At 35.2% G+C, this 14,281-nt stretch overlaps 1 protein-coding gene across 1 annotated transcript in view; it reads right to left on the bottom strand.

The window, feature by feature from the left end:
• LOC592391 (neural Wiskott-Aldrich syndrome protein) overlaps positions 1–14,281 on the bottom strand; it is a 31,335-nt gene that overhangs the window by 12,035 nt on the left and 5,019 nt on the right. Inside the window, 4 exon segments of the mRNA XM_011663285.2 lie at positions 3,782–3,829; positions 8,468–8,542; positions 11,894–11,993; positions 13,765–13,851. Of these exon segments, the coding sequence (XP_011661587.2) occupies positions 3,782–3,829; positions 8,468–8,542; positions 11,894–11,993; positions 13,765–13,851 (310 nt within the window).

The following is a 14,281-nucleotide window of genomic DNA, read 5'->3' as shown; positions in this document are numbered from 1 at the left end:
TATAACGTAAATGGCTCTCTGTCTCCAAAATTCTCAAATACATACAATCTTTGCAGATATATTGGTTGTCTTCCAAGCAAAATTCTTCAACAGAACACTGTAGTTTACATGAATTATCACAAAGATTTACCATGCAACAGTTTGACATTTAAAACCATGATAATTATGTGCCAACTACACCAGTCATTTTCATTGAGATTTTTTAATAACATCTATTCTTTGTCCCCAACATTGAAAGCTTAGGATGCAGCAAGCACAATAACATCATTTCGATTAAAAAATGACACTAAAATTAAAAGAATGCACAACCTACAAATCGTCTGTTTGGAGCCAGAAGGGTGTTAAATCATATCAGATTTAACACCTTTCTGGCTCTGTAGAGGCAATGTATTTAACATTTCAATGATATTTTGGAGTTTATATAATACACATGTTTATGTTTGTTTTGGACCACACATACATCTTATATAAGCCTTATTAAACTTGATCATCCCGAACCCCCCTATAGATACAGATAATATGAATAAAGAGCAAAATATGAAATAATGACTATATATGTACTCTTTCACATTATTGTTCCTTTTTCAGAGAAACCAATAGGGAAACAATAGGGAAAGAGAAAATGGGAGCAAAGGTGAGCATTTAGATAAAAAGTTGGATTAAAGCCATGCAAATGATTAACGTTATGCTTTTGCAAGTAAATGAAGCAGAATGTATGATTAATAAGCACAAGTTTTCACCAGAGAACCATATTATTTAGGGCTACAATCTGTTTCCACCCGAGAATCATATTATTTAGGGTTACAAACTGCTTTCAATGAGGGGCCTCATTGCAGCAAGAAATGGTAACATATCAATAATTATTGTCAACTGTCAATTTGAAAACTTTGTATCAAAGACATCTTTGATGCCCTTTTCGCATATCTTTTCAAGACATTTTCTAGTCCCAACCCTGTTTGACAGCTCTTTGACAGCATCTTTGAAGAATGCCAAGAAAGAAGATTGAATGGGAAATGGAAATTTTCAGGACATTTCAGAAAGCTGTCACTAAATAAAAATGTTTGTACTTTGTTTTCCAATGTTTGAATTACTAAAATGATTCAAATCCAAATAATAAATGGAATATACAAAAACCATATTAGAAATTAACATCTTTGAATACAAATGGCAGAAGTACTGGAAGAACATTCATTCCTTTGTGATGATTAAGACCTCCACCACAGATTCTCCTGCTTAGTGCTATATATCTTAGCACTGCTGTAAAGTTTGAGATCTACCGTACATATTAGGATAAATGTTAGTAAGTCTTTGATATTAGAGATATATCCAAGAGAAATTTTATCCTAGCTCCCCTTGCCAAAGGAATACAAAAATGACCACAAGATTACGATACTATACTTTACTTCTCCAATCTCCACCATTTTCCAAGAACATGCAATTTGGTGCAGGATGAACCAATGTGGTCATGTAAATGTATTGGATTTATTATTAACAGCTGCAAGAACACTTTAGTTAATAACGTATGAGTGGGTTATAAACAACAAGACCTCATCTAACCTATTTATATCCATATTCTATAGTTGACTAGAGTTGACTCCCCCCCCCCCCCCACCTCCTTCACCCCACTTATAGTTTGCAGGACAGACCCTGATTTGACACTTTACCACAATTCCTAAAGCCTTGAGTAGAGCCTAGCTCAGTCAGTCTTTGGTCGCTGGTTCAAAGCTCTATTACTGAGGTTATGTAGTATGTTGTCAGCAAAGTCTCATAATGCAGACACTGTTATGCACAATGAATGACAATGGTTTGTGCCTGCAAATTACCCCCCCCCCCCCACCAGCCACGACTACTACTACAACAACAACAGGTGACTGTTATGGCACTGGTTGAAAGAAAAACATTTGCAAAAGGAATACCCCCCCCCCCCCCCCTCTCCGAGCTATCATTTTTTTTGGTTTTTTCAACGGTACAACTGATTATCTTTTTTGTTTTGTTCATCAAATAAATGCTTTAAAAGCAGAATATCGAAACTCAACAACCATGTATACTGCAGCAGCCATCCGATGCTGAAAATGTTCAATAATAATAACAATAATATGGATATTTATATAGCATGACTCTACGACAGATTTTGTCAGGTAATGATGTTTGTAAATATGACTCATTGTGTTTTTGGCTGTGGCTGTTTCATTGTCTGTGTGGTATCTCCGGTACTTCTACATTCTGGCAAACAATACAGACGAATCTAGGTATTGAAAAAACAACAGCTGGCACCTAATTAAACTTACAATAGGATTAACACATTAGTATTCAATGTATGTTTGATCTCTATGCATGGCTACTTAATATTCATACCTTGATACAGTGTAAGCCTACTACAGTAGTTATGGCCCCCCTTGAATCCATGACTTTTTCTGTAAATTAGGTTATACCTCATCATTTATTTCAGGGTAGCCTCACATAGCTACATTTTACATCAGAGCCCTGTTTATGTCAATTGAATAGCCATCTATGACAATGCATCAACAGCTGATGTTTGCCTTTCACCTCAAGATATACATTTAAGAGAGCAAATTGAAAATAAAAAAAATAAAAAGACACTTTTACAAAATATCTAGCACTGATATCAAGTATCCTGAATATAAAAGCTATGCACAGATTCATAGATTCACTAAGTTAGAGTATTGTATTATCTTTGATATCCTCAAATGTTCCATGTTCAATATGATATGTTTGTTAGTGCAAAACAATTTAGGTGTCCTAAAAAAAAAAAAAAAATTAAATAATAATTTATTTTTTAAATATTTTTTTAATAATTTAATAAAATATCTATAATTACTATAATTGCTTATTTGGATTTGTTTGAATTCTAGGTACAAGTTCAACTAACATACTGTTAAATGAATAGTACAAAAAGGACAGTTTACAAGAGCAGGAAGTTAACCAAATGCACTTGAAGAATGAACAAAATAATATTGCATGCACATGAAATTTTCAACTTTATTTTTCACATAAAATAGGTATATACTGTATATACATGTAGCTGACAATTGCCATTTCAAATTCTAAAACTTAAAGCAGGTTTAAAAGCAGCACTAAAATTGCCTGGTTAGGAAATAACTTGAAGGTTCCTCTAATCCCTTCAAGAGACCCCCCCCCCCCCCTTCATAAAACATGAGACCTAATCACTTTGGGAGCACTGATTACAATACCTTTACTTGGTATGCATGGAGAATATTTGGCTAAAACCTAGAAGATCGACAGATCCTGAGACTGATGGCCCCCTGCACAAGGCTTAAGATCCCACATCCAACAAAAACCGACAGCCCATAAGGCTGACAACGTTGGTCTCATGGGCCTTCTGAAAAGTTATGAGGGTTGCCGAAACTGACCACCCATGAGTATGAGGGCCCACAAGACCGACAGCCCCTGACACTAATAGCCCATGAAACCGACAGCCCATAAGGCTGACATCTTTGGTTTTGTGGGTTTTCTAACAACTTTTCTGAGGATTCACTGGACTGACATTGTAAATCTCATGGGCTGTCGTTCTTGTGGGCCAGCTGTTTAGTGGGATACTAGTCTACTGCCATGTACCACATTATTTATCAACTAACTACCGGTAGTGCAATACACCTCCTGTTAAATAAGCACAATTATCTCTACATGGTCATGAAAAATAGAAAGTGGAACTAAAGATGCTAAAACCAAACCACCACAATACCACGCCAAATGAAAACAAGCATTTCAAAAAAGAGAAAAAACAACAGTCGGATGTTACCTCTGCGTTTTGAGCTTGCGCTTGACTGGGAAACGCCTTGCTGGGTTGCTGATGATGATAATGATAATGATGGTGTTACAAGGATGATCAAAATGACAGCATGAAATTGAATGATAAGATTGGGGAATAAGATGAACATTAACAGCAAAATAAAAAGGTGGAGATACAGCACTGTAAACAAAATCAAATTTATGAAATAGCACTAAATATCAGTGTTATCTTTAAAACAGAGAAAAGAAAATGGGGGGAAAAAAGGATCATGGATTAGTATAAAAAAACTCAAAACATTACAAAGGCCAACAGCACAGGAGATTCATTGCAAAGAAGGCTTATCAAACCGTTTAAAATTAGTATGATGTGTGTAAAAGATGCATAAACACAGAAATAAAAAGAAATTCCATGTAGTGTACACCTAAAAAGCAAATCAAGGCTCAAATTACAAGTAGGTAAAAAATATATTAACATTTATTAACACAAACATGGGGTCACTTTTCATAGTCCCCCACATTGACATTAATTTGTTTGTAGTCTAATGTAATTCTGTATTTCTGCTTCTGTTCTTTTTATTTTTGTCTTCCTAATTTTGATACATGTATGTCATACATGTGTTGAATAATTACTATGTATATCATGTATATTTGTTTGGGTATTTTTTATGGAAATGTGAAAAATAAATCAATTAAATTAAAAAACAACTGTTCTTTTTTGTGTTCACATCAAACCATCAACCTTTTAACTATCTCAACTCCATACCCCCTCCCCCCCCCCCAAAAAAAAAACCCATACAAAATTACTGTTTATGCATGAATTTGTTAAAGCCCCATAGCACACTACATATGTCCTATAAATTATCAGAGTGTCATATATTTAAAATGAATTATCAGAATGTCATCAAATGAAATTATCAGTTTCTTCTTCATCATGGAACCTTACAAAAGTATATCTGCTTCTCACAACTACATAGCTAGCAGGAGTTTTCATAATAATATTGGCAATGGTGATTTATTTTCCTCCGTAAATATTAAATAACACTGAAAAATACCCATGAAGCGAACATATAAGAACATGTAGCAAGCAGAGAAAGAAATGAAGAACAAAAAATATAAATAATTCAGCACAAGCTTCAAGCAATGCTGCTTAATATTGGTACTTCAGAAATGTGTTGTGAAATTCTGCATTGCGTCAGATTTCTAAAATCTTTTTCAAATTCCTTAAAAATGTTGTATAATGAGATTTTCACAAGCATTAGAATTGCTAATTCTTGTGACTTTCTGTGAGAGGTGTTCATCAAATAATCATAATAAAAATATCACTAATTACCACAAATTAGCATGTAAACTGCATATTAATTCCCTCATTAATCTCAATACTAAGATGAAATGGGTTAGGTCATCAATGAATCACTTCAAACTACAACTCTGCATGCGGTTTGAAAATTGATCAAGTCTGTTCATAGCCAATTACAGAAAAGGGCCCATTCGAATTAGTAACCCTCACCAATTCTTTAAAAACTACCAATAAATCACCGTCTCAAATTACAAAGAGATGGAATTCGACCTAGACCTAAAAGTTTCTTATTTACAATTTGTTTGCCCCTGTATCGTCAGTCACAGTGCCAAACTGACTACAAACTACCCAACTCTTGGTAATTTCATTTTTTGTTCAGTCTGTCGTTGGTTTGGTGCTAACCTCGTTGGTGTGACCGAGGTATTACAGGAGTGTGAAGAAAACAGGAATACGCCCTAGGGGACCTATGGCTTTAAGCCTTGTCTGAGGGACTAGTTCATCACTAATTTTCGTTGTTGCTTTGGTTGACAACTGGAACATGCAAACGACAACTTTAGTCAACTTCTGTCACGTCTACATGTGGATTGTCTGTGAAATGTTGCACACTAATAAAGTTGGCAATACATAGATTATTTTACCCTGGAAAACAAAGGATTGATTGATGCCTCATCCATGCAACTTGCCATTTGGCTGATGTTCTTGTTAGTACATAGTATTAAACCTGAAACATCCTTTATCCAAGAGTCCTTATTCCTTCCGCATGTACATATACTAGTACATGTATGTCCATGTTTCAGAACACTGAAGTTTTACTTCCTGAAGATTAGATAACAGTGCTTGCTTGTACAATTACGCATTCATTTCTGTATCCCAGCAATCCCTATAAGCCCGTATCATAACTCATTATGAATGAATTCTGATTCTCAAAAAAAGGTCAACTGTTAAAGAGCTCCAAATATCAGATTAACAAATAAGATTTGATAACAAATGAAGTGGAAACAGACAAAATTTCATGTTTTGTGATCCTAAGCCTGTGCATGTAAAATGATTATAATTATTGTGTATTCCATTAAAATAACCTGGTTGAAAAGATGAATGAAGAGTGGGGAGCACAGCAATGTCCGTTTTTCATGTGTATGAAAAATATCCATTTGTGGAGCTTTCAAAAAATGCTGCAATGGTGGATGGTAAAATTTCCCATGTAACATAATTTTGAAGTTTTGGATCAGCCAGAGCACATAGATTTTGTAAATATGTCCAACATATATGTATGAATGACATAGGTGTGGAACTAAAAGATGGGCAAAGATTTACACATTAATTTTAAAGTAAAATGACAATGATTTGAATACACATGTTTTTCATTGCGGTAAAATAAAATTTGGTATACACATACTGTACATGTGAACGGTGATAACATCTAATAAAAGAGGTCAAATCAACGCACATCAATGCAGGATGTATCTTGTTCTTATGTAAAGAGTGACATGTTGTATTCTACACCAATATGAAAATGAAAGGGGGGGGGGGAGGATTCCAAAAGAATCAATATCATTTAATACCGAATGGGTCCAGACCAATGCAACAATATATATTTTGAACATGTCTTTCCACACAGAAGAAATGAGGGGAGAATACACACACAGAAAGGTGGCGCCATTTTACTGAGAATGTTTCACATGGGTAGTGAGAGATGGACTTTTTTTTGGAAATGGCTGAAAAGCACACACAAGCAGAGACAAACTCTTGCAATTCATGCAAGATAAAAAAAAAAAACTTAAAAAAACTGCAAGAAAACAGTTTGTGTGGCTGCCTTTCTTCTGTTACCTTTGGTGGTTTTGGTGTTGTGAGCACCACCGTGGGGCTGATAGATAGACGACATGTCCATTGAAGATGAGGGAGGGTAAGGGATCTCGGACCCGGGGTAAGAGGCAGGGCGGGGTGTGCTTGGGACTTGAGGGGGAGGGGGTGGGGCTAGGTGGACATTGGTAAAATAAGAACAAAATAAAGGAGCAATAAAAAGAAGCGTTAGTTATTAGGTGTGATTTGAATTCAATGTACATGTACGTGTTCAATAAAACAATAATAAAAGGCTCTGCACCAACAGGGCTACAAGTAGGACAGAAACCAAAGAAATTCTACTCCGGACCCTCAACTTTTCAAAAAATTGACATGGTCTCGTGCACATGGACCCACGTTATTTTGGTCCTGATTTCCTGGAGATAAAATTAGTTTGGAGCACTGATTGTATCAATCACCTGCAAGAGAACCATATCAAAATGTTTCTAAAAAATATGTTCCATCTCTCTTTTGCGTCAGCTTTGTTTTCCAGCTGTTTCAAGTTAAACAATGTGCCAATGGCAATTTGATTTGAGGTTATATAAATCCAGCTTGTCTGCGGTCAGTGTATAACCAGATTACATGAGTCAATTACACTCTCTCTACAGTCTCCAGGTATAATTAGAATTAATTGAACGATGTAACAACTTCCTCATCATTTGTGGCTTCAATGTCTTTACAGATTAAAAATAGAGATGGACGGTGTAAAAATATTTAAGAGGATAAGCGTGGGGAATAAATGTAATTAGACCAATAACAAATGACCTGGAAAGGTGCCATTTAATTGAAGCGTTGTTTTCCTGCACTGTTCAATAACACTCTCTGCAGGTACAAGCATCACCACCACTGTACAACTACAGTGTATATGAACAAACCAAAACCTAGTACATGCATGAACAGATCTATTTCATTGGTGAGGAAGACTCAATTAATTGGTATAGTAAAAAGGAGGTGCATCTTAATGATGTTTGCAGATCGTTGCTCTCCTACATAAACACTAGTTGCTATAGCTTCAAGTACAGATAACATGTGCTTGCATGAGACTCACAAAACTTACTGTACTTGTTTACAGACTGAATACAAATTACGATATATTGTGACTTCTAATTCATTATGCCAAGTTAGGATTTGTCTCATGCAGCTGAATGAAAACTTATCACGACCTGATGCTCTTACAACATTCAAGACTTGTTTTTTCATTTTATTGTGACTTAATTGCCTTTATCAAGCAAAAGGCCACGAACAAATACGTTATAAACTAAATGTCTTTAGACTTTAAAAGTGCTAAATGTTATTCAGGTTTTATAGAATGAATGCAGATTTGCAATATTGAATCAGCCATTTATATACATTTTTAAAAATTTATGTGCATGATTCACTGATAATATAATGTTAAAGGCAAAGACAGCGCTCAGCTCAAATCCATTATACAGGAAAATCTTCAGATACATGTACAGAGCTAATCCTGCAAAGAAAAATTAAAAACTTTAATTTCATGGTAAATCATTTCCAATGTTGCTCTCTAGATGTTAAATCTTATTTTGCATGAGACAAACTTACCATGTGAGGGGGCGTGTACCACATTCTGAGGCTTAGGATCTGGACTTGGCGTAGATGGGGCAGGACGTCTCTTTTCTGTGAGGGGGTGGGGGGGGGAGGGGGAGGGGTGGGGAGGAACAGAAAGAAGTGGATACAAATTACATGATAGAAGATCTAAACAATTACATACCGGTAATCTAAACGAGTTCCAAATTTTCAATGAGAACTTGGTATAATTTTGCATGTGCAGTGAAACAGGTATATAAAGACTGCTCAATAGAGACGACAAATGTGGTCTTTATACCACCTGTTTTGAAGACCACATTTGTTTTGTTTCCTTTGAAAAAACATTTCTCATGGAAACATGTACTAGAGAAACTTGTACGTAAATAACATCTGCCCATAAAGACCACTTTTCTCGTCTCTAAGCATGCTTAACTGTATTTTTGTTGTTGGAGGTTGTATAAATTGCATGAATGAATTATAATTTGTCTTGTAAACTTATGCATATACATTAATGTTCCCACATAAAGGCTATGCAGGCACCTTAACTTAAGAAGTTTTCTTTTATGCATGTGAAGCGATACTGTTATGCGTTACGATCGGTTCAGTAGACCTGTCTGGGATATTTTAGACGACAGGAGAATTACAATAAACTGACCCTGACCAGCTGGACATTCTCAGCCTAAAGGGTCAGTATTTATTATAAAATGATGTAGTGGATCCTAATCAAATGATTGGTTGAGAGCATACATGTGACCACGCATTTATTTTGACTAACACATAATTTTTCTAATGACCGGTCATTAGTAAAATCATGTTATAAAACATCATGTCATAAAATAAATAAAACATCATCTTATAAAACAAATAATACACATAATTTTGTTCGGGCATTAGTAAAATTACTCACACTCGGTACCTTTGAAACAGTCTGACACGCCAGAGGCGATAATTCCAAAGGTACCTTGTGTGGGTAATTCTTATACTAATGCCCTCACTGATGTGTATTATTTGTATACTAGAGTCATGGCTTGCACAGTACTTGATTTTCATGTACTGTACATGTCTAGCTGTCTACACTCCCCTTCTTCCCAAGCAAAAATTATGTGATATCAAATCAAAGCAACAGAATGAAGCACTACATATTGTCTTGTATCATGCACCATGAATAATAGTATCAGATCCATACTTTCATGGCTTAATCATCCGACTGGAAAGGGAAAGAAAAGTTGGCTTGAAAATATAACAATGCAACTGTGATACTTTAATCATGCAAGAAATAGGCATTGTATGAGTACAATGGAAATCTTTCTCCATCGATATGTGCATTTGTATAACTGCCTCTACATGTACACAATGTACAGTGAGTACAAGGAAATGGGAAATCATAGTTTATTTTAGTTTCTCTCTCTCTCTCTCTCTCTCTCTCTCTCTCTCTCTCTCTCTCCTTCTCCTCTCCCTGTCTCCCTCTCTCTCTCTCTCTCTCTCTCTCTCTCTCTCCTTATCTGTCTCCCTTTCCTTTTCTCCCTCTCTCCCCATATCTGAAATTCATCCAAAAAAGAAGACCAAACATCTAAAAATTTCACATCAATGTAGGCAATTCCAATCATTAGATCATGCCTAATCACTTCTGATAACAGACTATCTCTCACTGAAAGAATGCTCACGTGGGAATACAATATTCAAGTAATCTGGATGACAGCGAAAATATATTACTAAAATATATGAAAAATGAGAATGCATTTATCTCTCCCTTCTTGATCGCTCAGAAGTCAAAAGTAATTACATTAATGTGCCAATATATGAAAGAAGAAAAAAAGGCATAAAAGTCTATTTGTCACATTACTGACATATCTTATTCAAAAATATTCATAGTCAATATGTCACTTTACTGACATATCTTTTTCAAAAATATTCAAAAATACCTCAAAAGAGGGATAATAAATGACTTAAATGTTAGGGACAGACAAAGATGAAGATAAATTAGTCATTTGAAGATCAATTTATATTAATCATTTCCCTTCAGAATTCAAATAGGAGGATGACAGGAGTGGCAAGCATTCCTTAACTAAACAACGTGCTGAGAGATGTTTAGGGAGTCATTGGACCAACAATAAACTCCTCCTTCTTGTCATCTAATGTGCTTGTCACTGATTAGCACATCTTGTAGCACTCCAGGAAATCTAGTCACATGCATAATTAACTGTCCTCCAATACTTTTCCCCTGTCTGGTTTTCATGTCTGTCATGCTAGAAAGTGTGCACACAGAAGGAAACAAAATTTTCTAGGATTGAATTACAATGTTTGGCCTTGCTTCACATACTGATCTGAATAAAAGTTGAGAATATGCATGTGTGCAGGGGTGGATCCAGGATTTTGTAAAAGGGGAATGTGCAAAATTATCAAAATTCCCAAATTAAGGGGGCAATTCTCTGTGTGTTCTATGCTTAGGTTACAAGGGGAACCATGGCCTGGTTTGAACCCCCACCCTAAATCCACTGATCACTGTATACCAGTACCTTGAAGTAAACTTTTTGGTCATGGGCCTAGACTTGTATATTTCCATGACACAGTACTCACAATATTCAAATATATAGTACTTATCTGGAAAAAATGACTTTCTGCAATTCTGCATTACAATTAATTGTTACAAGACTTACCGGTATATATATAGGTCTTGAACTAAAGAATTTTTGGAGATATTTAATAATTCTAATAATTCTACTACTACCGGTACTACTACTTATAATAATATAACACACACTATATTGTGCCATCTATAGATAGTAAAACTATTTGAAGGTGCATTATGGAATTAAGACAGTAAGAAAGTAGAAATATACTACAGGATAATATAAACTGTTTTGAGTTACATTCTGATTATGTATACTTTCGAAAAAATAACAGCCCTCAGGTTAGACTTGGGTTAGGAATCAAAATTTAAAAGGAACGTATATATGAGCTTTGTTCTTGGTTCCATAAACATGGTGTTGAACAGCTTAGAAAGCTCAGTCTCAAAGATATGACCTTCTTCTCTTTTTTTTTAAGCATAGCTGTTTATGCCATTACTTTATACTAAAATTAAGAGCTTAAGACGTTTAAAACAGGCAGTTTTGATTAACATTTCATGATTTTTGCTTAATAAAAAAAAACATGCATGTATGGAGGCACCTAAGAGGCTTGTTCAGATATGGCACGGTAAACCACCGCAAAAATGCCACAACGTTTTTTTTTTTTTAAATGTTAATGAATGGCAGAAGCAGGTAACAAGGATGGTGAAACGTAGTACACTTTACAACATCATTTATAAACCACCATGGTTTTGCAGTATCATATCTGAACGAGCCTTTATTGCCCTTTGATAGATGTAGTTCCGCTAGACACCACTGCGAATCATATTTACAATATCTGATCAGAAATTTGGATTCAAACTTGTCAACTCACCTTGTCTCCTTTGCTGTCTACGTTGGATCTTATCATTGATCACCTGCTTAAAACCATTGGCCTCAACCTCGTTGGCGAAGTTCAACCCGGCCCAACAATGCTACAGAAACAAAAAGATAGAAGAATTGGTGTGAGGGTAACAATGACAGAATATCAATGCAGTTTGTCTTGAATCTCCCATCATCTTCGCAAGCACAGGTTTGACACTAAAGAGCTCCACGAAGACAAATGCAGACAAAAATTTGCAACTGACTTTGTTCATGTGACATGAATTCGTTTAGAATAGAATTTTAAAAAAATAAAAAAAATAAATCAAGATCGTTCCAATTACCAGCAAGGAATCAAATTCATTTGTACCACAAGTTGGCACAGAGAAATGATCATCCCAAGTACTTTTTGTGGCATCTATCATCTGGAATGCATATTGGTACATGCTGGCATTGATAAATGTCACCATAAGCACAGAAAGCAGCGATATTCCAGTAAATCTTGTAGTACACTGGTCCCTCCAATCCAAGTTTTTTCAAAGTTTATCCAAGAATAATTCTTAGAGCGCACCGTGTCATCTGTAACATGTCACCACCATGCATCTACAGACAGGAGTTTCAGGGATGACTCAGGTCTTACTGACTTCATATCCTACACATGATGTCTCTCTCTCTCTAATAAAAGTTCCTCTTCCTTCTCTCTCTCTCTGACACAAACACACTAATTAACTATCCTCTCCTACAGCACTAGCCAATTTGCATGAGAATGACCTCCCATTCATTAATTAAAGTCACAATATCCTGTAGTAGCCCCTTCCCCTTCCCCTTCGTATTGTTGAGATTTATCAACACCCTTTCTACGCTTTGAATGGGGGAAGGGGGTCGGGGCATGTTCGAGGAAGTTGTTATCAAGCAGGACTGTTCTAGCTCATCTAAACCGCCTAAGTCAGCTGGTAGTAATTAGATTCTCGGCTGATAAGATTGTCATGCCAAAAAATAACTTAAAAATAAAAGGAAACAAAAAAAAGAGGAAAAAATTAACTTTAAACCGACACAATCCCCAAAACTCATAGATCGCCTAATCACTGGTAGAAAGTTAAATCTTGAAGGATTCTACTCTGCTAACCTACTAATTTATTTTATTCAAACAAATAATTCAATATATTAGTTATTGCAACCAAATGTAATTTGTTGTTTGCATTGGTTACTGCCAGGTAAAACAAAGTTTTATTAAGGAAAGTTCTAAAAGTAATTTTAAATGAAACAGAACACTACCATACAATGCTTTAGATGATATAATGAGACATATTATCTCACATATAAAATATCAATTTAAAATAACATGCTATTCAGACACTATAAGATATTTGTCTGTTGCTTGATCTAAAGCCAAATTTTATAGCTATGGGCAGGTATTCAATTCATGACTTTCTTGTCCGAAATATGAGTACCGGTCACAATTTTCTGCCTAGATAAACGACGTAGCAAAGTTTGGTATTCATTCGAAACAAGTTTAAGACAGATCTCTAGCAGGCTTAAGCCAATTATTCTGGACATCTTGAGGCATATGGTTTTCATACACAGTAATCATAAGCTGGGCACAATTACATCAGCACACATTTAATGTGACACATTAATTATGAATTATTTTTGGATTGACCATGAGATGCCACGACGCTTTATCAGGAAGTGTTTTTCTTTAAATTAGGCTTGCTAAAGTAAACTGTGTAGATGTGATCTGAATATGAAGGAAGACCTATTACTTTGATAGCTACATGTAAGTAAAATGCTAAGTAAAACACTGACTTAACCATCTCAGAATTGTATGTGGCCCCCTGTTCTGTAGATAGATTACATACATGAACTGAACAACAGTTTACTTACGTCTGTTGCAAACATATGAAAGAAGGACTCCGGAGTATCATATCTAAATTGGTTGTAGAGTTCCTGTTCCCATAACATTCGTCCACTCTGAAAAAATAATAAAATAATGAGCAAAATATCTTTTAAGTACACTAATGAAAATACAAAGAAAGAAAATCAAAAGAGCTGTTGGTACATTAATTCAACGTATAATATCAGCTCTAAATATCATTTCTTAGTAAACCAGTTTCAAATTAAATGAGTGGATTAAAGCAGAGATTGATGCGTACAAAAAAGTTGATTACAGTACATGCACTATTATACAGATGTCATGTTAAATACTTCATGCAAGTGTATGAATAATTGGAATAATTATCAAACTTACAAAACTCCACATCATTTTTATTCAACTGATACACCAACAGATAGCAAAAGAGTCTTTATAGTAAGGACAACACCAGGAAAATATTTCTCTAATTTTAATACTAAACAATTTCACATGGCTTTTCCTTTCCTTTCAAATCAAATACAATTACAA

This window comes from Strongylocentrotus purpuratus, unplaced genomic scaffold (genome assembly GCF_000002235.5).
Source record: "Strongylocentrotus purpuratus isolate Spur 01 unplaced genomic scaffold, Spur_5.0 spur5_scaffold_6, whole genome shotgun sequence".
Classification (NCBI taxonomy): Eukaryota; Metazoa; Echinodermata; class Echinoidea; order Camarodonta; family Strongylocentrotidae; genus Strongylocentrotus; species Strongylocentrotus purpuratus.
Note: the sequence above shows the minus strand (reverse complement) of the source record. Positions and strands in the feature narration are given on the sequence as shown.